Raw genomic sequence first — 23,272 nt, forward strand, 5'->3', positions numbered from 1 at the left:
AATAAGTTGCGCGGTAACACAAGTAGCAGGTTGGGCAGCGATTGTCGCGGAGCTAATAACACCCATTATCGGTTGATTCTTATCAAATACGAGGTCGGTTTTAGTGTCCGTGGCCATGAGATGACTGTCCTGATGGGGGATGGAATCCGCGGTCTCTTAAGTCAAGTGCATCATAAACCGTTTGATTTTACGATCAGTCACCGAACCAGTTCCAGTCTGCGGAAAGTGTCGACGGCCATAAAGTGGTTCAGATAAGTACCGAACTGGAATTGCATACGAGCGTCTGGTTTAGCAGTCGGTGCGTTTGTAGCCTCACTGCGTACGGTACTGGGCGCCATTCATCGAAAGGAAATGCGAGCTTATTATTATTGGGCATAAATATATCGTTCGAATGGGGCTTGCTTTGGAGTAAATCCTAGGAGTGAATGAAATGAGTATTGGCCCAAGATCTATTTTTATTTTGCATTTTGAATTAAATCCGATTTTTTGTACTTCAGAGCAGGATTAATTTTATTTCAATGGTCAAATTGTCTAGAAAGGTTCAACTTTAATTCGTTATTCTGCTTTTATCAACTTTCCCAACGTAATGTGTTAACACTGGACAATACGTCTACCGTTAGTGTTGGCCTCTGTGCCAAACCAAACATAGTACGATCCATCTTAGGTTGGTACAAAGCATAACACAGATCAAGTGCACAAAAAACATGTTCCTAGTCATCCAAGAATCCGGAAGGGAAACAGCCAGCAGGATAGGTGACATTAACGCAGTGGAGCAACTTTACTGTGCTAATTAATTAAATTCTCTGAGAAGGTAATTCGTTCACGTAAAGGTCATGCGCCACAGCCTAACATGTGTAGGGACATACATGAAACCCTTTTTACTAACCATCGTGCATTGAAGTTGCTCCGACACACATTTTTCAATATTCATAGAGAGATACGACAGCAGAAAACAATTGCTGCGATCAATGCGATTTGTCTACTCATATTATTTTTCGTTCGTGCTCGAAAAATAATTGAGTTTTTGAAACACAGTTTAAGTTTGAAATAATCTGAGCGGGCTTGGTAGTCATATGGCTACTGCTTCTGCCTCATACGCAGGAGGTCGTGGGTTCAATCCCAGGTCCGTTCCATTCTCCTACTTTGTATCTTACTCTATATTTCACATGTTCTAGCAATTGCTAGAACTGGAAATGGACTTCCATAGCGTTTCCATTACTATTCCTAAACCTTCAACTTGAGTATTCTAACAGTAATCTGCTAGAATTGGAAATGAACAATAGAGCTCGTTTCCTACATCCAATTAGAAATTCCATCAGTTGCCTTCTCCTATCTATCACATTGGCAGCTCGTTATCAAGACGGACCTCTGCCTCTCGGAACCTAACCCAAAATTCTTTTGTTCGATCAAACCTATAGTTTGAATAACCGTTAAAAACAAATTGATGCGAGTAACCCGAATAAATGCCGGAAAAATAAATAAGTTTTTGAAATACATTTTGCGTATAATATTTTTTATTCTGGCCAAAACTTCTAATACCATAGTCCGATATGGCCAACTTTCAATAGGAAAGCATGAGGCAGAATTCCCCATCGAATGCAATCTATTGCGAATAAATCGGTTGAGGATACGTGCCAAAAAAAGAGCTTGACTTTTTTGCCCATCCGATCTGGCCAATTTTCAACAGGATACAATGAGACAGGATTATGCGTTGAATGCAACTTGTTATGAGCAAATCGGTTGAGTATAAGTGCCTGAAAAATGGACAAGACTTTTTTCACGAGTTTCTGGCGTGAAGAAATGTATTTTGGCTATACCTTTTGATTCCATTATTCGATCCAGTTGATTTTCAATGGGAAACAATGGGACAGGATCCTGCGTCAAATGCAACTTGTTGCGATTAGATCGGTTGAGGGTAAGTGCCTGAAAAACGGGCGAGACTTTTTTACGCTTCTTGGCGTTAAAAAAATATTTTGGCCATAACTTCTGATCCCATTGTGTCTTTGCTTATGGAACCACCCCACCCATTTTGGCCCTTCATACAGGAGTTTGATGAAATACAAACGGAAGTATAATCATGATCAAATCGTTTTCCAGATATGGCCAGTGCTATCGGCAGGTGCCTTGCTACAATAGATGGTAGTATCATCATCATCATCATAACTTCTGATCCCATTGTTTGATCCAGTTGATTTTCAATAGGAAACAATGGGACCGGATTCTGCGTCAAATGCAACTTATTGCGAGCAAATCGGTTGAGGGTAAGTACCTAAAAAATGAGCGAGACTTTTTGCGCACCCACATACATGCACACATACACACACACAGACATCACCTTAATTCGTCGAACTGAGTTGATGGGTATATAACACTATGGGTCTCCATTTCTCCTATAAAAAGTTTGGTTTTGGAGCGAACATATTGCCTTTACGTATACTTTGTATACGAGAAAGGCAAAAAAAATTCGTGGAAATTCTGATGAGAAAATTTTCTGTTGTTAAGAATCAGTCTAACCCGTAGTGAAATACAGAAAAATTGTCAGTGGAATTTCAGCAAATTTCCCGAAGCTTTAGTCGATTTTCTCGAGCAAAAGGAAACTAGTGAGGTCGAACGCCGCCGTCGATTATTGGACTGGCACACTCTAGAAGCAGATACGATTAATTAACAGAATGACCGCATCGTGCTTTCGTGCTGTGCGGTTCTTTCTCTCTTTGCGGAAGGAAGTTTTTAATACTACCCGAAGCTATTTTAATTTCAACGGTGCTTCTTAGCGCTATTTGTACCCACTGATCCCGTTACGATCTTTGCAAGGACCCGTGCCTTCGTTTTACGTTGGACCCGTTTGCGGAAGTAAAATTCCGACAAGCGGTGGTAATCCTGCAGGGACACCGTTCTGGGAAAAAAACCTCTTAGAAGGTCACGTCTCCACGCTCAGCAATGAGTATTAACAAAAACAAGAGGAAGGGGAGTCTCTGAATTCTCCACTTCCTTCAAAGAAACAAGGTTTCAAGACCGTCCTGCCCAAGCGCGGAAAAAATAGAAGGAAGCTGGAGACTTCAGATATTCCTTCTAAATCTAATGTTGACATTGTTTCTTCTCCTATCGAACTGAGCAATCAGTTCGATTTGATTAATGATGAAATTGAGCAAATCGAATCTACCTTTAGCCCAGGTGATTCGATTCATGCGAAGAAACAAAGGATTCCGCCAATTGTGGTATCTGTTGCCGAGTTTTCTGGCTTTCGGAATGAAATCTTGAGTAACCTTCAGGAGATCAAGGTTTCATTTCAGATTGCTAGGAAGGGTGACTGCCGCGTTTTGCCGGGATCCTTTGACGATCGCAAACGTCTTCTTCACTACTTAACTGAAAAGCGCCATAAATTCTTCACATACGACGACAAAACTGAGCGATTGTTCAAAGTCGTCTTGAAAGGTCTCCCCAGTGATGATAAATCACTGGATGAGATACAAATTGAAATTTCTCAATTACTTGGATTTTCACCACTCCAAGTAATTAAGATGAAAAAGAAATCCCACTCTGGTACTTCCCAGAGGGGCATTTCTCAAGAATTTTATTTAGTTCATTTTAACAAAAGTGAACTAAATAATATGAAAAGTTTGGAAAAGGCCTGTATTATGTCTCATGTCCGTGTTACATGGGAACATTTCCGCAGGCCTGGGGAAATTTCAAACCCTACCCAGTGCCGTAAGTGCCAAAAGTGGGGTCATGGAACCAAACATTGTCACATGGATGCTAAATGCATGATTTGTGGTGGAACCTCTCACGCCAAGGACGCATGTCCTGTGAGAGAAGATTCCAATAAATTTAAGTGCGCAAACTGTGGGGGCAATCATAAATCCAATTGCCCTTCACGCAAAAAAGTTTTGAATTCCCGTGCAAAATTGATGACGGAAATTCAATCGGATCCCAGATTCGACGGGTAGAAATTTTTCAAACGCTCAAATTTCGAAACCGGTTACCGGTCGAGCAATTCATACCCACCACAATTCACCAACAAATTTTGTCAACGGGTAGCAAGCACTTCAGTAAATTCCAATTTTAAGAATGTACCTACGTATGCAAACATCGCTGCTGGTAGACAAAATTTCTCTTCTCAAAATGAGGTTTATACCCATGTCCCAACGGAAAATAACGGTCATGTTGCCGATTCAGGTAGCATGACTGCTTCCGATTTGATTTTTTAACTGAACAATTGCATCACATGATTGATGCAATGTTCAAAGCAAATACCATTCCTGAAGCTGTTCAGGTTGGTATAAAGTACACACAAAAAATTGTAATCGGACTCCGTTTCAATGGATCCAAATAATTGTGTGAAAGTTCTAAATTGGAATGCCCGCTCTCTAAAGGGTAAGGAAGATGAATTATTCAACTTCCTTTCAGTTCATAATGTGCATATCGCCATTATAACTGAAACGTATTTAAAACCAGGACTCTCCATTAAAAGAGATCCAAACTATTTTATCTACAGAAATGATCGTCTTGACAGCGCCTGTGGTGGGGTCGCCATTGTCATCAATAGACGTATCAAACATAAATTATTTTCTTCGTTTGAAACCAAATGTTTTGAAACCTTGGGAGTTTCTGTTGAAACAAATTTTGGACAATTTTCCTTCATTGCAGCCTACTTGCCTTTTCAATGCAATGGACAGCAAAAGAATTTGTTGAAAGCTGATCTTCAAATTCTGACTCGCAACAAATCAAAATTCTTCGTAATTGGTGACTTCAATGCCAAACACCGTTCATGGAATAATGCTCAAAGCAATTCCAATGGTAAAATTTTATTTGAAGATTGTTCTGCGGGATATTATACTATTCAATATCCCAATGGACCAACTTGTTTTTCTTCCAGTCGAAATCCTTCTACAATTGATTTAGTTTTAACGGATTCAAGTCAGCTGTGTGGCCAATTGGTAACTCATGCTGACTTTGACTCTGATCACCTTCCTGTGACATTTGAAATCTCACAAGAAGCCATTTATAATCCAATCAGCTCTACTTTTAATTATCATAGAGCTGATTGGGATTTATATAAAACGTATATCGATAGGAATTTTGATGTTGATATTCCTCTCGATACCAAAAGTGATATTGATAATGCTCTCGTATCTTTGACAAATTTAATTGTCGAAGCCAGAGGCATTGCAATTCCGAAATGTGAAGTTAAATTCAACTCCATTATTATTGACGACGATCTTCAGCTACTGATCCGTCTTAAAAATGTGAGAAGAAGGCAATACTAAAGAACTCGCGATCCCGCGTTGAAAGTTATTTGGCGAGATTTGCAAAATGAAATTAAAAAACGTTTCGCTATTCTGAGAAATACCAACTTTGAGAATAATGTCTCGAAGTTGGATCCCAGTTCGAAACCCTTTTGGAAATTAACAAAATTCTTAAAAACCTCAAAAGCCAATTCCAGCGCTTAAAGAGGGAAATAAAATTTTATTAACAAATGGCGAAAAGGCTCAAAAACTTGCTCAGCAGTTCGAGAGTGCCCATAATTTTAGTCTAGGTCTCACTAGTCCAATTGAGGATCAGGTTACACGGAGCTTCGAAGACATTCTCAATCAAGATAATGTTTTGATCCTTCGTTGGGAACTAATTTGGATGAAGTGAGATCTATTACTAGAAAATTTAAAAATATGAAAGCCCTGGGTGATGATGGTATTTTCTACATACTTATAAAAAACTTCCTGAGAGCTCTTTATCCTTTTTGGTTAATTTATTTAACAAATGTTTTCAATTGGCATACTTCCCAGATAAATGGAAAAACGCCAAAGTTGTTCCAATTTTAAAGCCGGACAAAAATCCAGCTGAGGCTTCTAGTTATCGCCCAATCAGTTTGCTTTCTTCAATAAGCAAACTATTTGAAAAGATTATTTTAAATAGAAGAATGGTTCATATTAATGACAATTCTATTTTTTTTGTTGATGAGCAATTTGGTTTTCGCCATGGGCATTCAACCACTCATCAGTTATTAAGAGTTACGAACTTAATTCGGCTCAACAAATCTGAAGGATATTCGACTGGAGTTGCTCTTCTTGATATAGAGAAAGCATTTGACAGTGTTTGGCATGAAGGTTTGATTGTAAAATTGATGAATTTTAATTTTCCTCTGTACATCATTAAACTGATCCAAAATTATTTATCAGATCGCTCACTGCAGGTAAACTATCAGAATACTAAATCTGATAGATTACCTGTAAGGGCTGGTGTCCCCCAAGGCAGCATACTGGGGCCCATATTGTATAACATTTTTACTTCTGACTTACCTGATTTACCACCAGGGTGTCAAAAATCTTTGTTTGCTGATGACACGGGCCTTTCAGCCAAAGGGCGAAGCCTTCGTGTCATTTGTAGTAGATTGCAAAAAAGTTTGGATATTTTCTCCACTTACTTGCAAAAATGGAAAATTTCCCCGAATGCTTCCAAAACTCAGCTTATAAGTTTCCCACATAAGCCGAGAGCTTCTTATTTGAAACCTTCTAGCAGACATATTGTCACTATGAATCGGGTTCCAATTAATTGGTCTAGCGAAGCTAAATATTTAGGACTTCTGCTAGATCAAAATTAACTTTTAAAAATCACATTGAAGGCCTTCAAGCCAAATGTAACAAATATATTAAGTGCCTATATCCACTTATAAACAGAAAATCAAAACTTTGTCTTAAGAACAAACTTTTGATTTACAAACAAATTTTAGACCTGCCATGTTGTATGCTGTGCCAATATGGACTAGTTGCTGCAATACCAGAAAGAAGGCACTCCAGAGGATTCAAAATAAAATTTTGAAAATGATTCTGAAGTTGCCTCCGTGGTATAGTACCAATGAACTTCATAGAATTTCTAATATTGAGACATTGCAACAAATGTCCAACAAAATAATTTCAATTTTAGATAAAAATCGTTGCAATCTTCTATTGCAACGATTAACCTTGTACCCTTAGTATAAAATAGGTTAAGTTTAGTTTAAGTTGAAAACATTGTAATTCCCTACATGGTTCAATTCAACCAGAGGAAAAATTCTAACTGCCAGAGGCAATTGAAATGTATTAATAATAACTAAAAGCGTAACATAGTAAATAAGGATGATAGTGTTAAGAAAACACGGAACACCTAGTCTAAGAGATGAATGCATGTATTAGATAATTAGCAAATAAAATTAGTTAAAAAAAAAAAAAAAAAATTAATTAACAGAAAAAAGACATTTATAATAATTGATTCTTACTCTTGGTTAACAAGTAATATGCTAATACGATAATAATTGAATAGCTACGTTTTTTTTAATCGATATTTTCATTTCAATATATCGGTCATATCGATACTTTGATTCGATTATCATATTGAATCAAATATCGATATTTTGAAGTATCGGAACGTCCCCAACTAGAAAAACTAGGCACAATGTTTCGGTTTGGCATGTTGTCTCGTTGAGAAACAGGAGGAACTGCTTATGCATTGGAAATAGTTCACATCAATTACCGCCATGTATTCCAACAGCAACCGGAAAGAATGGCCACTTGCAGATCGGCTTCAAAACCCATCTTGCGACATGTCAAACTTCATGATTTTGCAAAACAAGCACACTGGAGTGCATTTCGGCGATTTTCGATTGAATTGTCCACTCTCCGGATACTTTTAGGGCCTGGTTTCCGGTAAAAGCAGCCAATTTTCGTTCAACCTTGGAACGCATCATGTGCGCACATGTCTAACTTCATGACTAAAATAAGTACACTGAAGCACATTTAGATGGTATTCGATTCAACTGGCCAACTCCCGGATGTTTCCGGAACCTGGCCACCTGTGAAAAATTTCATTATTAGAACCCATCTAGCAACAAGTCAATCTTTACGATTCTACAAAATAACATTGAAGCATAGGGTGAGGGAGGTATTTTGGACCACTTTAGGAGATGGTAAATCCCACCGAAAGAACCAAACTACCATAAATTCTGAAGATATGTTATATTTTATTTTGGACCACCTGTTTTTATTTTGGACCACTCATTGAACATATTTTGGACGACTCGAATAATTTTGTATTGCTTGCAAAGTTATGTTACTATTAGATTAAATAAGTGATCTCCAGCATTTTCGGCGTTTTTATCCTTGTTAATCCTTGTTAAGTCCTTGATAAGCACTCAAATGCTTAGAACAATATTTAGCTAAGGGTATTGAAACTAATAACAATGTCAGTACCACTCGGTACAGCATCATCAAGGCAAAACAAACGTGCGGCACATGGTCTGGTTACTCCTACCCTGCCATATTTTTATGTAGTTTACCATCTGATTTGCGTCATTGATAGTAGAGGGTTGCCCGGTTCTTCCTCGCTCCTTGCACATACTTTTTCTAAACGAAACATAATCGTAGAACGCGGAACCAAGATTTTTTTATGAATAGGTTATCCGACTTGTCAATATCCCCAACTCAGCCATCTTGGATTTTTGTATGGAATTTATGCTCGTTTATTTACGTTTTGCACTGAAAATTTATGTTTCCCCCCCGCGCTGGTTATTCCCATCTACTGACGAAGTCATATAACCTGTACATAAAACAATCTTGCGCGGAACTTTGTTGCATTGGCAAGCAGCACGGACGGAGAGCTCTAGTAAATATTGGTTCTTGTCATGAAGCTTTTTTTAAACTATTTTCGTATGCAAATAATGAAAACAATTACATGTTGGTTTAATATACATTTTCTAGGGCTTACATCAATGAACGGTAATTTATGTAATTTATAAATGCGGTATGAACAGTAATTTATGAATGGTTTGACACTATAGAAACAAATGGTTGGTAAAGACAAAAATTATTATTATTATTATTATTACTTTATTTACTAAATTACTTTATTTATTTAAGAGTATCTTTATTTAACAGGCTTTTAGCCCTTGGCTGGCGAACCTCAGGTAGCGAAAAGGCAAAAGTTTAGGAGATCTAGAATTTAAAAAGAAGATAGGTCAAAAATATGTTCGATTCAATAAAAAATGAACCTATTTTGGACATGCCTTAAAATACTGTTCATAAACTTACAATGTTTTGCTCGAGATATGAAACTGCTTCAATTAAGTTTCAATAAGTCAACAACATCATTCGCATGTTTTAAATCTATGTACAAATAAACTTACAGCTTTTGAAAGTTGACTTCAATTTTACAATGTCGTCTTGGTTTTGGTCACAATTAGCAAAAGAAAACATACTAATAGTTAGTCGCAAACCGATTGTAAATCGTAGCGGTCAATTACATCCTTACGATCATCACGGATGTGGAGGAAATTATGATGCAGCCACTCGCCCACTGCAAGCCGAGTATAACCCTGAACTTGCCACGATTTCATATGGATCAATTGAGATTTTTAGATTCTATGGTAAAAGTTCGTCTTGGTTAACAGGTGATAGGTATGAATTGATTATTTAAAGGAAACGAGCTTTCCACTAATTTCCAATTCTAACAGAATGTTACAATAGTTAGGTGAAACGGTATGGTCCCAGTTTCCAGTTCAAGCGATTGCTAGAACATGAGAAGTAGTATAGGGAAGATACAAAGTAGGAGAATGGAACAGGATTGGATTGAACACACGACCTCCTGCGAATGAAGCAGAAGCGCTAACCATATGATCAGCCGTTGTCGTCTGGGGGAGCAGGCTATTTGGCCGAAAAAGATGTTCCTCCGAATAGCTCACCCTACGGGTCTATGGTCGAAAATGTCGACCGAAAATAGTCGTTTCTCTCAAACGACTATTTTGGCAGAAGTACATTTTCGGCCGATTGTCCATTATGGCTACATGACTTCATGGGATGTTGGATGTCTTCCGACTCTAATTAATATCGTGACATGACTCTCTGTGTCATCCGTGAAACTGGAATCATCGGCCAGAGTGACTTTCTCAACTTACCGAATGCCTGTTTGTTCGACATCTCATCTGTTATTAGAAATCCACTTCTTCGGTCTTCCTTCGATATTCTGTATATATCGATAACCTAAAATATGGAATGCATTTTGAGAAGCTTCTTTGAAATAAAATGCGCAGTCGACAATTATCTGTCGTCTTTCGTTTACCGCTTCTAAGAGCAATGTGTACTCAACAATTATCAACATTACGTTCATTACTGACTTATTGTATAAGTATATGTTCATTAAAATATTTTTAACGAACTTTGTTTATAAACTGATTTGAATAAAGTTTAAGTTCGGTAATCATCATATTTCGTTATATTTTTTCACATAAAATGTGGATCATAATATCTACATTAATTGCAACAATGTGATCTATTTTACCGAACCTTCGGTAATCTGTTGCAATGTATTATTACAGGCTATACACCTGCAGCGCACCATTAATGGTTTCCAACAGTACTACTGGCCTCTATTTCTCCTGCGACCGAAAACAATGTAGTCACGTTTCTCAATGAACCGCTCACAACATAAAATTAAATATAATAAACCACTGATCTGGAAAGGAAGACTTATTCCGAGCACCTATGTCTTCTTTCGCTACTCGAGCCCCCCTGTCAGCTGATTGAGTTTATGATAAGGCGTTCGACTATGCTCCATCGGACCGTGCGCTCGGAGCTGGACTGAATGCATTCATGACAATTTCCTTTCCAGACTGGATAGTTTCTCTTGTATGTATTTAAACTCAATAACGGTAAGAACATGAGTTTTCTCCCATGAAGCAATGATTCACGCAACGACGGCGACCGTGCAATCTGGCGATTTCCTGTCGCGGATCCCCAGCACTTAAACGTGGCCAGGTTTGTAGCAGTGATGTGACTCTGGAATAAAACAAATTAAAAATCATTTAAATCTGGTACAGCGCACGCAGAAACTCCGGCAGGGTCGTCCAGAAGCGCTCATTACCATTAATAAATTCAACACCGCCAGAGTTGCCACCAGTCGGACCAGCTTGACGTCTGGCAACCACAAATTAAAGCCTGGTTGTGCGCGCTCAATTTGTTCGCAGTGGAACGGAGAGGTCCGGAAAGCTTCCCCTGGGGACAGGGGAGTTCTCCCGACCCAAGTCATTCACAGTTCATTAGAGACCAAAACACCTTTTTCTCCGTCGTTTGCTTTCCATCGTTTTTTTTTTATTTTTGCAAATCATTATTTATCATATGGTTGCACGACTGGACCAAGTATTAACTCTTTGGGTGTCCCCGTGGGACCCCGCGGAAGCACAAGGGGCCACATTCCGAAACGCTGTTAGACCGCGAACGATTAGGAGACTCCCGAGCGGGCACATGAGATCTCGAAGCTCATCTCGCAGGCGCACACAGTTGAAGAAATTAGTATTCTATGCGTTAATTATTTTTATCGTATTCATTTATCTACGCTCGTTGAAGCATGTTTCCTGGGTGCGACATGTTAACCCAGGCTGGCCATAGATTAGGCTGGGACTGTTTTTTTCGCATCTGTTCAATGCGGAATTTGTTGATCTGTTGGTGCTACAGCAAATGTATTTTATGTTGAAAGAAAGCTTTGTTTTCATTTGGTCAAACTTTACCAGATATTTTGCAATGGTTTAATAAGTTTGCATATTAGTTCGCTTGATACTATACCTTTAAACTAAAACATTGGTGTCCACTTGCCCTGTCGCTCAGTGTTGAATTTCAATTGAAACATGATTTGTCTAGAGGAAATTGAAAGTTGATCAAAATGGTGTTATTTAGTAGCTGCGCTTCTGAGGCTATTTAAAATTATTGTGTATCAATAACACATTTTTCATTTTCTCCAGTAACTATACGAGTCTCTATTTTTAAGCTAAACTTTTATCAAAGAAAACTTATACATTTTTTAAAATATTGATCGATTCTTTTCAGATTGTACGTTTTTGATTAGAAGGATCTAAATCCGTTCTGTTATTTCACGACTCGATGGTTAAATTGCGGTACAAATATAATTCATAACACATTGTTAACTGTTTACCCCACCTCTTTTAAAGTAATTAAGGTAGTTCAAATTTTCGTGATCACTCTTCTTATTTGATAAATTTAGCACATGCATTTTTCGATTGGCATTTAATTTAAACCAAAAGTCTACTTCCCCTTCCAAAAGTGAAAAAGCACTCGGCATATAACTTGACTTTGTTTCATTTGTTTTCAACAAACTTAAACATTGCTTTCATCTAACGCATCGAGCTCATAACGAAACTACACCCATAAAGTCAACGCACTGTTCAGTCCGCCAATTAGTCGCGTCCCATCGATAAGTGTTGAAATATCGTCTATGACCAACCAGACTTGCCACAGACGCACTATTCTCAATCACAGTCAGGCTAGAGTTTGAAAAACCCACACAAAACTGTCCCCGTCGTGCAATGCATTCAGCAATCCGCAGACGCCACGGAACGAAAGAGTGTTTAATTCAGTGCCGTCGCCGTTCCACCTTCCACGAATCGATCCTCCTCACGCGGGGTGGACCTGGACACGCACACGCGCCATACTTCTTAGTGGCCGATGGTTTGGCACACTATTGCCATTATCATACAACAAAGTTGCACATAAAGGATATGTATAAACAACCTTACATAATAAACCCAGCAAGTTATCAGTACGTTTTCGACAAATCTCGGTAATGTTTTCGAGTCATTGTTACTGGTTACCAAAATATATTGTAAAATATTGACGAAATAAAAGAACTACCGAGTTTCGGTAGTAAAAACTCGAAGTTGGATTCCCGCCGAAAATTTTGTTGAGATCGAGGAAGTTATTTAGGTGATTATGACGATCCGCAAATTTTGTTTGTTCATGTGTTCATCAAGCACTTTCAGAATTGTTAACTGCGAGGTTTCTAAGCCGAATTACCATTTTTGCATTCGTATATCATGCAGCTAACACGATGATACATTTGTGCCCAGGAAGATTGAGGAAATTTCTAATCCAAAAATTTCCTAGACCGGACCGGGAATCGCCCTCCAGACACCTTCAGCATGTTTTGCTTTGTAGACGTACATATTACTGACTAAGGGATTGCCGTAATCTAGCAAAGTGAGGTATACGTCATTTCACAATAATGGTGTTAATGAGTAGTATTCATCGTACTGTTTAACAAAAACAAAATGGAAAACATATATGTTGTAAAATGGTGCATAGCATACGTCACTTTTTCAGATTACGGCAGGGAAGGCCTCTGAATCGTCACCACAATCAATCGTATCGTCCGTGTTCGTGCATAAACTTTTACAGCATACCTCGATCGATTGTGTCGTGTGCGGCAAGGAAGTCGATGAATATATGATGTTTGAGCAGACTGTATCCAGTAGCTTTGGGAGCAAAGGTGTAGGATTGCTAACCCAGAGATGGCGAGTTCGGTTCTCGGTCCGGTCTAGGATGTTTTTGGGTTGAAAAAATTCTTGACTCCCTGTCATAGTGTATCCATTGTAGGTGTGGAGCCGGTTACGATGACATCGATCACGTAGTTTGGTATTGCTCGGAAAACGACATTGTGGCCTACCCTTGTGGCCCAAGGTAAACAACCCTACAGGGAAGTAAGAAATGTTTTGGGGGTTCGCGATGTGGTATATATGCAGGCTATCTATGTCTTTCTTTGCTCGTCTGACATCAAAGTCATTTTCATTTTTTTTCTTTCCAAGTTTTTTTCTTGTCTTTGTCTTATTGTTCCGTGTACCATGAAGCTCTGGCCATCCGGAAGATGCTCCCTGACGAACCACAACTGGAGCACGACGCTACGCTACAACGTTTTTGACGTCAAATACCCGGATGAGCAGCTGAAAAAACCCAAAACCAAAATCCCAACCCTGTCACGAGTATCTTGGTCAATGTCCCTTTCCCCTTACTAACTATTAATAATAATGATATAGTTTTTAAATATCATAAAGAGTCTCGGCTCCGTTAAGTGTTATACACGCCTGAGCCTGTCAAATAAAATCAATAGATAAAAAAAAATAGTGTATCCATTGTACTTGCCACACAAGATACATAATCATGCAATGGCTGGCATACAAAAGTTTTCAATAATAACTAAGGAAATGTTAATAGTATACTAAGCTGATAAACAGGCAAATTTAGATTGTAGGGCCATTGAAGAAAAAGAAGAAGAGCAGACTGTATACATGACATTTATGCAGTAATTGGCATATGGCGAGCACCTGATCCGTGGTAAAGTGTTCATTACGATTCTCGCCAGATAGTGCCCTACGAGCTTTCTTGCAATTGGCATTCTTGCAGAATGCATTCCTGCGCTGAACCAGCGCTCTTGTTTAGAAGGCTGCCACCACTTCATTCAATATTCGTCTCTTGTACGTTGGACTCATCCTAACGGGAATTACCTTCAAAATCAAGACACCTCGAACACCAGCCTAGGTCCTTCCAGAACCGCCTTTCGGTAATGTTTAGGACGACAGGCACTTCGTACATGCAGTTCCCTTCCTAAGTTGGGGCACTTTACGCCTCTTCCGTCATGGCTGACGTCATTTCATGTACCATACTTCTTGGCCCCTTTGGTTTACTGGTCTCTGGTGCTGGACAGTGGACCCCGCATCTAACAATCATCCTCAACGGGTGAGCGATTGAGTACTGAAGTCGATCCAAGGATTCTGAGTGAAGATAGCGTCTGGTTCAAAGGTGATCCGGTGATCCGAAACCGATACAGTTGGTGTTTAAGGGTATGCGATAACACACTTTTTCCTAACGTAACGAAACGAAACGAAATTTAAAATGTCTATGTTGAATCGGATCGAAACGAAACGAAATATAGATTTACTTTCGAGACTTCGAAACGATACGAAATCAAGGTTCATTTAATTCGAAATTTTTCGAAACGAAACGAAATTTTAATTTTTTTTCCGCGGAATTTTTATTAAATTGGTTTTACATTATGTACGCAATTCTGATTTCACAGTTTTGCGACTTTTTTTTTATTCCTTTCTTTATTTGTTAGGCACTCTGTGTTACTTAACCGCTACTGTGCCGAGATCTAATGTGGTATTCTGCTGTACAGAATCCACACAGAATCTATTTTTAGATTTCCATTACCATTATTGTTGTCGGTGCCAGTCCATCTCGTCATGAGTCCATTGTGTCCGTAGTCCATGTCGTGTATCCATTAGATCGTTGCATTGTTCTGTAGCCATTTATCCGGGTAACGTTGGAGGAATGCCTCCGAGAAGAGCAAGTTGTCAGTCGTCATCAAGCAGCCGTGACGGTAAGGCGCGTACTCCAAACGCCACCGTATGGGCTGCGGATCAGGCGACTGACGATGGTTTGGTGGAGGGGCTGGGAATGGAACCCATGACCATTCGCTTGTAAGGCGAACGTGTAGCCAACTACGCTACGGGACCCCCTTCTGTTTTGCGACTAATAGAGTTATAATAACAGAAGAGGCAGCTGTTATAAATTACCCCATTTTCGCCGCATACACTATTGACGATAAGGCAATACCCCAGAATTTGTGCCGCTTTCAAAGGAATTCATCGTGGAGCGTGTGCTGCCGAGTATGATCCATTTTATATCAGTAAGTATAAAAAAATATAGAAATTTTGTTTAAAACCTCAGTTCACTTAAGAATAATTTATTTATGCTGAAACATACTTCATATTGTCTTGTCAGCGTGGTCTTATAGTATTGGGCTTAGTCAAAATTAGAAAATGAATACTTAGAAGAATCCTGTGCACCTTTCTAAAATGCACAAAGATATGTATTTCAGATTGAATTTCACAGACCCATAGTCTTATATACAATTAGCTCAACGAACTGAGCTATTGTCTATGTGCTCGTGGCATATGAGAAAAGCCGTCCCATGACCAGCAGTAACACGATCGATTCCGCATTCATATTGTAAAAATAGTAAAAAATATCACAAAATATAAATTTGAATCATGGAAACACTGAAGACGTTTTATAGAAGAAAACTACATACGTATTTGTCGACTAAGAATGGGATTATGTAATAAGCGTTAATAGAAAAATTGTGTAACCTAAAGTTTTGAAAACAACTTAACGATTTTGTTCAGCGGCGTAGCCAAAATTTTTGATAATATAAAGTATGGTTTAAGTTTAAATTTGTTTCGAAATTCCGCAGAATTCCGTTTAATTTCGTTAGAAGCTAGTTTTTTCTAGCGAAATTTTTGTAATTTTACGAAACGAAACGAAATCAAGAAATCAGATTTCGCCATGCTCAAATTCCGCGAAATTTCGCGGAATTTCGTTTCGAACCACCTGAAACGAAATTTTTCGAAATACCGCATATGCTTATTGGTGTTGGTTGACAGCATGGGTAACAAATAAAGCTAAGCTTCATATTGCTTTTGTTGGTTTCTTATAAATGGTTTCTCTGAAAGTTTTTAGAAAGGGGAACTGCTTCGTGACAAATTAAGTACCCAAGTTAGTCGTCAATCTTTTCTCGTTCGTGGCTATTCATGTGACAGAAACGAGCTTTATTTGTCTAAGTAGCGAATGATAAACGGCGCGCTAAGGTCCAAGGCGGAATGGCTGGCTGGTTTCGATTGGAAGCATTTTGTAAATTTTAACTGCATCCACCACCACAAATTGAACAAAGAGTGGCTAGAACTTTCACAGCCACCAGCTGCCTTGTGGAATAATCTTACACTATGAAAAATCCCGTTGATTGTCATATGCAGGTGGCTGGTCTTTTGACGTAAACTACGTCTAAGGGGAAGACTTGGATACAGGGTGATGTCGGATGTAGCCATTTTTCTTTCACGGTACACACAATCTTATAAACCACTTATCATTTCAACATCTATCTCGAAACTGACTTCACTGGTGAACTTTTCTTTTCAACTCTGCCGGAACTGTACTTCGGATCCTGTTTTCTCAGAGAAATCTCTCCATGCAACTATTCAGTGGAGAGTCTCTCTCCTCTCGAATACGAGCCAATGCAGAAGTTTCTTTATACGTTTACACCGCTGCTATCATTCCTTCCACACTAAGTGGAAAAGAGTATATTTGACTTAATTATTACTCTCTTACGAATTTTAACTCTATGCACATTCAATACCTACATTCTCCTTCACCTCTACTCGTTTGTCTGAAATCTTAGAACATTTATTAATTTTTATTCTAATATGGTTTTGGTACAGACATAATTTACTTATTTTTGCCAATCTCAGTTGTGATCAATCTAATTGCATTATATATAAGTTCAAAGCAAATATACCCACACACAGAAAAAATACTGTTTTGCAGACTACATCCTGTTTATAACACTACTATAGTATATGAGTTTTCAATAAAATTAACTATTATTTCAGACAAATGCATTACTGTTTCAGTTCATGTAAATAACGTTTAATTGAAAATCAATTCTCGTATTTACATGTCGAGCATCTCAAAATACAAAAAGGCCTTTTCGAGCAAATAACTTGTCGATAATGACAATATCGTGTGCATCCCTAAAACATTGTCAACGTTATCAATTTATTTTCAAATGACAGTAAACCGCGACGAGAGAAAACAAAAATAAACATTGCCCTAACGAAATCCGTTTCTAAACGTGGGTTTTTATGTAGCTGTAAAAACATTACCCTCATGGTTGTCACTAGAGTCCCTGTTGGCCACCAGAAAAACATCTCTGTTCAACGCACAGTGTCATTTCTGTAGCCGTGAACGACAGCAGCATGAAAATAATGTGGCTGTTATTAAAAATTCTTGGTATTCGACTATTCGAGGCCTCTTTTCCAACGAGTCTTCCAGTACAGAAAAAAATGGAAAGAGGGGGCGAATCAAGATTTTGTGACCAGAAGAAGCCTTGAAGCCTATGAAAAGTAGAAGAAGTCATATTTGAAAAACTATTTTCAGCATTGTGCCACGGTTGTATTTGTCTTTTTTACAAGCTAAACATTTTTTAAAATAGCTGGTTTGGTAGGTATGATTTACTCTGGTTTCCTTTTATTCCAATAATTCATTTCAACGCCTTTTCTTTTTTTTTCTTTTTTTTACAGAAATCAAATTAGCATACGTATTGGGCTTATAGACTATAAATAGAGTAAAATTACTCTCGCACTTGGTTTTCTGATGGCAATGTTGAAACTAATGTGTGGAATACTCTCTTCCGGATGTTCTTTGCTGACGTCTAAATGAAACGGTAGAACTACCTGCAATATAGTTAATCAGCAAGTTATACATGATGGGTGAGTTCAAGAAATTAGTAAACTTGACTATTTTACGTACCCGATAAAACTGTCGCTAAAAATGTGGTACATAAACATGTCCTTAAACTTTTCTGGCTTACGGATCGATCGCTGAGGTCTTGAAGTTAGCGGTTCAGATGTTTCATCTTTCTTCGCTATTTCGGATCCGGGATGTAAATGACTAGAAAGTGGAGGCACAGTTATTTCCTCCATATCTGCCAGTTCCTCAGTACCAGATGCAACTAGTACATCCTCCAGATCTGGATCACTATCAGTTATCGGAACCTTTTTTAGATCATTGACGTTGCGGCTGTATTTGACACCTCGACTGCTTAGAACAACTGCTTTAGGTCCATCTCTGAACAAAACGGTATAGTGTTCCGTTGAAAAAACTGGATCTGTTTTACTGTTTTGGGGAACAGCCATCAATACAACATCTCCAACAACGATATTAGATGGTTTTGCTCCTCGACGAGAGTCGGCATATATTTTGCTATGAAATTTAGTTTCGGCATCCTTTTCTCGAATGGTTTCTCGATCAATCTTTTCCAGTTTAGAATCCCACAAGGCGGGGAAGCTTCCTCTATATTTCCACCCCACAAGCAACTCAAAGGGAGTCACGCCAAGCCTTGCATGGGGTTTAATCTTGTTATGTACATGCACGTACTCATCCAACGCCTTTCTCCAGTTTATCCCATCGACCTTGGCAGCCGAGATCGCTTTTATAATGCCCTGGTTTTGGCGCTCAACTGCTCCATTTGTCTGGGGGCAAAGTGGTATAGACTTCCTGATTTTCACACCACGCATTTCCCAGCAATTAATAAACTCGACGCTTTGAAAGGGTGGACCGTTGTCACTTTGGATGACGAGTGGGAGTCCCCAAATAAAAAATATCTTTAGTAAAGCATCGTTCGTGGTTTTGGCATCGATCGACCGCATTTCCACCACCGAGATAAAACGGGAATAAGTATCGACTAAAACCATGAATTCCTCATATCCACACCCTTTGATTGAGAGAAAATCCACTTGCAGGATTTCCCATGGTCCTTCTGGAAGCTGTCGATTAGATAGTGGAACTGGAGGGTTCCTTCTGGAAATAGTTAGGCAAGTGATACAATTCTTCACAAAATTATCAACATCCTTACTAAGCCCTGGCCACCAAAAGTAGTCACGAAGAATACGCTTCATAGCTGGACCACCTATATGCCCTTGATGTGATTCTTTCAGCGCTTTATTTCGAAGCTTTAGTGGAAGTATGACTTTATCATTTTTGAACACGATGGGGTCCAATATACGGAAATCTTTGGATTGCACTTTGTATCTTGTGTACCCTTTTGCCCATACTCCTGATTCCATGGATTTACGAACATTGATTATTTCTTCGTCAATTTCAGACTCGGACTGGATATCCTGCCATGTTATTTTCATTCCTTCAATATCGAGTGAGTAGAGCAAATGCTTTTCATTGTGATCATCAAACGGTTCATCTATTTGTGACTTAGAAATAAGCCGGGATAACGCGTCCGCCACATTAAGGTGTCCAGGGATCCTCTTTATTGAAAAGTCGTATGCTTGAAGCCGCAAAGCCCATGATTCCGCTCTAGAAACTGATCGTTTTGTCGTCTTCAAGCCTTCCCCAAAAATAAATTCATTCGCCTCAGAATCAGTACGAATCACGAACTTTTTTGCCGTTAAGTAGAATGTAAACCTCTCCACCCCCCAAACAATCGCAAGGGCTTCCCTCTGTGTTTGGGGGTACCTCCGTTCCGTGTCGGTTAAAGCCTTCGATGCGCATGAAATTATTCTGGGTACACCTTGGTTATTATACTGGACAAGTACTGCTCCCAGACCTGTCGGAGATGCGTCAACGAATAGTTCTGTTTCATCATGAATGTCAAAGAACCCAAGCTTTGAAATCGTCTTTAACGCTTCTTGTTTCATATACACGAACTCTTCCTCCAGTTCTGCGTTCCAGTAATATTGTTCTGATCTAGCGAGTTCTCTTAGTTTCTCTGTTCTGTCGGCCCTGCACAGTATGAATCTTTCAGCGAAGTTCATTAAACCGAGAAAACTTTTTACTTCATGTTGTGTTTCAGGCCTTCTGAAGTCACGAATAGCCATGAGTTTTTCGTCTTCCACCCTCAAGCCATCATGACCAATCATGAATCCGATGAATTTAACGGATTTCTGTCCAAAAACGCATTTGTTCTCGTTTATAGATACATTGTGTTCGCGTAGTTTTTTCATTACCGACTCTAGGTTTTCATCGTGTTCAGCCCTCGTTCTACCGAATACAAAAATATCGTCTAGATAATTACGAACTCCCTTGCAACCGGATAGAACCACGGTCTGCAAAATTTCTTGAAAAATATCGGGAGCGTTTGTGAGTCCAAAAGGCAGTCTCTTGAAACGGTACATCCTGTCTCCTGCGAAAAATTTGTTAAATGACGTGAATTTTTGTCCAGTACTACATGGAAAAACGTGCTTGTTAAACCAATTGTTGAAAACCATGAACAACCAGGAAGATCAGCAATGATAGATTCCAATGTTGGCATCTTGAAAGGACTTCGGATAATTGCTTTGTTTGGGCCTCTCAAATCCACAACCAGCCGTATGTCGTGTTTTCCTTTCGGAGCGTCTGAAAGCGACGAACAGTATGATTTGTCCATATTATCATCGACACATTATCATCCGACGTTCAGTATCAGAGCGAAATGATGGTGGAATATTAGTGAAATTTTTTCTTGATTTTGCCATGCTTTCATCGTAACGAAGGACAACCAGAGTGATATTGAATTTTGGAAATTCTTTGTTCGTACTCAATGCAAAAATTTCTCCTGGAAAAAAGCAGTCCTCTTCATAACGTATCGGAACATCCAGTCCTAGTTGTAGTACACTGTATCAAATCGCGGTATTTCTGCCGAGAAGCGCACGCGCGTTTTGAATTGCGTAAAACTTCTCCATAAATTGGGGACGATCTTCACTAATGGCAAGTTCAGTCTCAAAAGTTGCTACTACGTTAATTTCTTCTGATGTAGCGTAGGCCTTCAGAGGAATGTCACTTCCTTCTCTAATGCAGCATAACTTTTGTCTAGATTCGTTGTTGTTCATTAGAATGTCGAATGTATCTGCCCCGATGGTATTAACATCTGCTCCGGAATCAATCAGGAACGTTACGTCTACACCTGCTATTTTACCAACTATTAGTCCTATGCCTTTTTCGCCACTAGAGCTCTCTCGAAATCTTCGAACAAACTTGGCCGTTGCCTAAAACATATAAAATATAATAAAAATTCCATAATGCTGTTTAAAATAAATTGACCAACCAAAGCTATTTCAGGTTTAATGTTATTATTCTCGTTTATTTCAGTTTCATCTATCAATAGAGGCTGCCTTTCTCGACTATCATCAAATGATGGTACATTTTCATTCGCAAGAACCCTTATAATCGAGTTGGATTGAAGTATCTCCTATGTAGCATGGGTTAGTAGAAAATGTTACAAGTTCAAAAGTAAAGATTAAAATCAGATGAAATATATAGATCGCAATTCTATATTGCGTTGCAGATTAACGAGTTATACCGAAGAAGATGCACTTACAGGTTCTTCTGTTGAATCTTCTTCGTCCTTAGCAACAAGTGCAACCTTCTTCGCGTGGGCTACGTTCCTGTCATCATTACTGTTACGACGCTTCATTGGGTGCGACACAGGTTTCATGCGGCAGACTCTCACAAGATGGCCCTTTTGTCCGCAATTGTGGCAGATTTTGTCCATAGCGTGGCACTGTGATGGATGATGCTGCTTGCTCAAACACCGCCAACATTGAACAATGTTCTTGGTGAACTCGCGTCGGCCAAACCCTCTACCTCCTCGGCTGCCTCTGAAGTTTCCGAAGTACCTTGGCTGCGTATTGAAATGATATTTCAGTGCGTTTGTGTTCTGGTTTGGTGATTGGCCTCTTGGTTGACCATGTGTAACAGCAGCGATCTCCGCTCTCGGAGTTCCATGAGTTGCAGCAAACATGTCCTCAATTAGTTGTTCCATTTCGGCGGCGCGAACTTTTTCCAGAAGATCGGGAGAGAACCGCCCTTTCTTAAAATTTTCCTTCCGATTTCACGAACTTTACGATTCATGGCATGAGTCTGAATCGTATCTGCGACTTGTTCTGCTAAATTTGCATCAGCGTAATCGCAGAGTTTGGCAACTGCAATTACTCGTTTCACATATTTCATATCCGTTTCACCAGATTGTTGGATCAATGATCTTAACTTTTGTCGTTGCATGAATGCGTAGTCCTGAGAGTTAAAGAAACTACCCAAACGATGTGTAGCATTTGAGTATGGAAATGTTGTGATATCAGGAGAGTCTGCGCTTGATACTGTGCCATCGAGAACATCCAATAATTTATGTCCTGCCTTGATTCGAAAAATGTTCATTTTGTCGCTTCGTCGACAACTCCAGCTAGCTGCATCGATGCTTCTAACAGTTGCCTCCACTGCTCGTACGATTTTTTGTCAACATCTTCTTCACCCTCAACAGGTTTGCACTCTGGGACCTGTAGAGACGCGAAAGACAAATTGCTCATGGAGGTCATGAGGATTGAATTTTGCGCAGTGACTGAATCATTTTCTCGCATTGTTGAGTGTAGACCAACCAAACTGTCATCTCCCATGGCCTTCTCAATTCGTTTGTTCGCCTTCGCTTTCTTCAATTTAATCATTAACGAAGCATTCCGTTTTCTCTCTTCCTCTAGTTCCTTTTCCAGCATTGTAGAATCCTTGGTCGCTTGTCTTGTATGTTTCCTATTGAATAAATTTGAGGAGAGTACCTTTTAGTTACTTAATATTCGCTGGCTGATACAATATCAAGTATCTTATTTTTCATGAACTATTTACATTCACAAACTAGTTACGGCTGGCATTTTAGTTAAATCTAGTGTCCTTTATATTCAAACATTTCGATTCCTTCATAGAATGAAGGCATCAATACTTTTCTTAACAAAATTTGTTTATTTAAAATCACTGTTAGATTTCAAGTTGATTTTCATTCCCCCATTTATCCACGTGCACACGCTATTTGAGCAAATAAATAATTAATTTGTATATATTTTTTGATTACCATTATTAAATAAATATTATTT

General features: G+C 38.9%; 2 protein-coding genes across 2 annotated transcripts; both read right to left on the reverse strand.

Annotated features, from left to right (window-relative positions):
- Positions 1-17,949: 17,949 nt before the first annotated feature.
- On the reverse strand, positions 17,950-19,214 carry LOC134218116 (uncharacterized protein K02A2.6-like). Its single transcript, XM_062696983.1, has 2 exons — positions 18,174-19,214; positions 17,950-18,097 (listed from the first exon to the last, which is right to left on the reverse strand). Exons 1-2 carry the CDS (start codon positions 19,115-19,117, stop codon positions 18,094-18,096), a joined length of 948 nt encoding a protein of 315 aa, XP_062552967.1. The 5' UTR covers positions 19,118-19,214; the 3' UTR covers positions 17,950-18,093.
- A 1,820-nt stretch (positions 19,215-21,034) lies between these two features.
- Positions 21,035-22,928, reverse strand: LOC134210402 (uncharacterized). Its single transcript, XM_062686451.1, has 3 exons — positions 21,733-22,928; positions 21,460-21,603; positions 21,035-21,400 (listed from the first exon to the last, which is right to left on the reverse strand). Exons 1-3 carry the CDS (start codon positions 22,174-22,176, stop codon positions 21,035-21,037), a joined length of 954 nt encoding a protein of 317 aa, XP_062542435.1. The 5' UTR covers positions 22,177-22,928.
- Positions 22,929-23,272: the final 344 nt, after the last annotated feature.

This window comes from Armigeres subalbatus, chromosome 2, assembly GCF_024139115.2.
Source record: "Armigeres subalbatus isolate Guangzhou_Male chromosome 2, GZ_Asu_2, whole genome shotgun sequence".
In the NCBI taxonomy this organism is placed as follows: Eukaryota; Metazoa; Arthropoda; class Insecta; order Diptera; family Culicidae; genus Armigeres; species Armigeres subalbatus.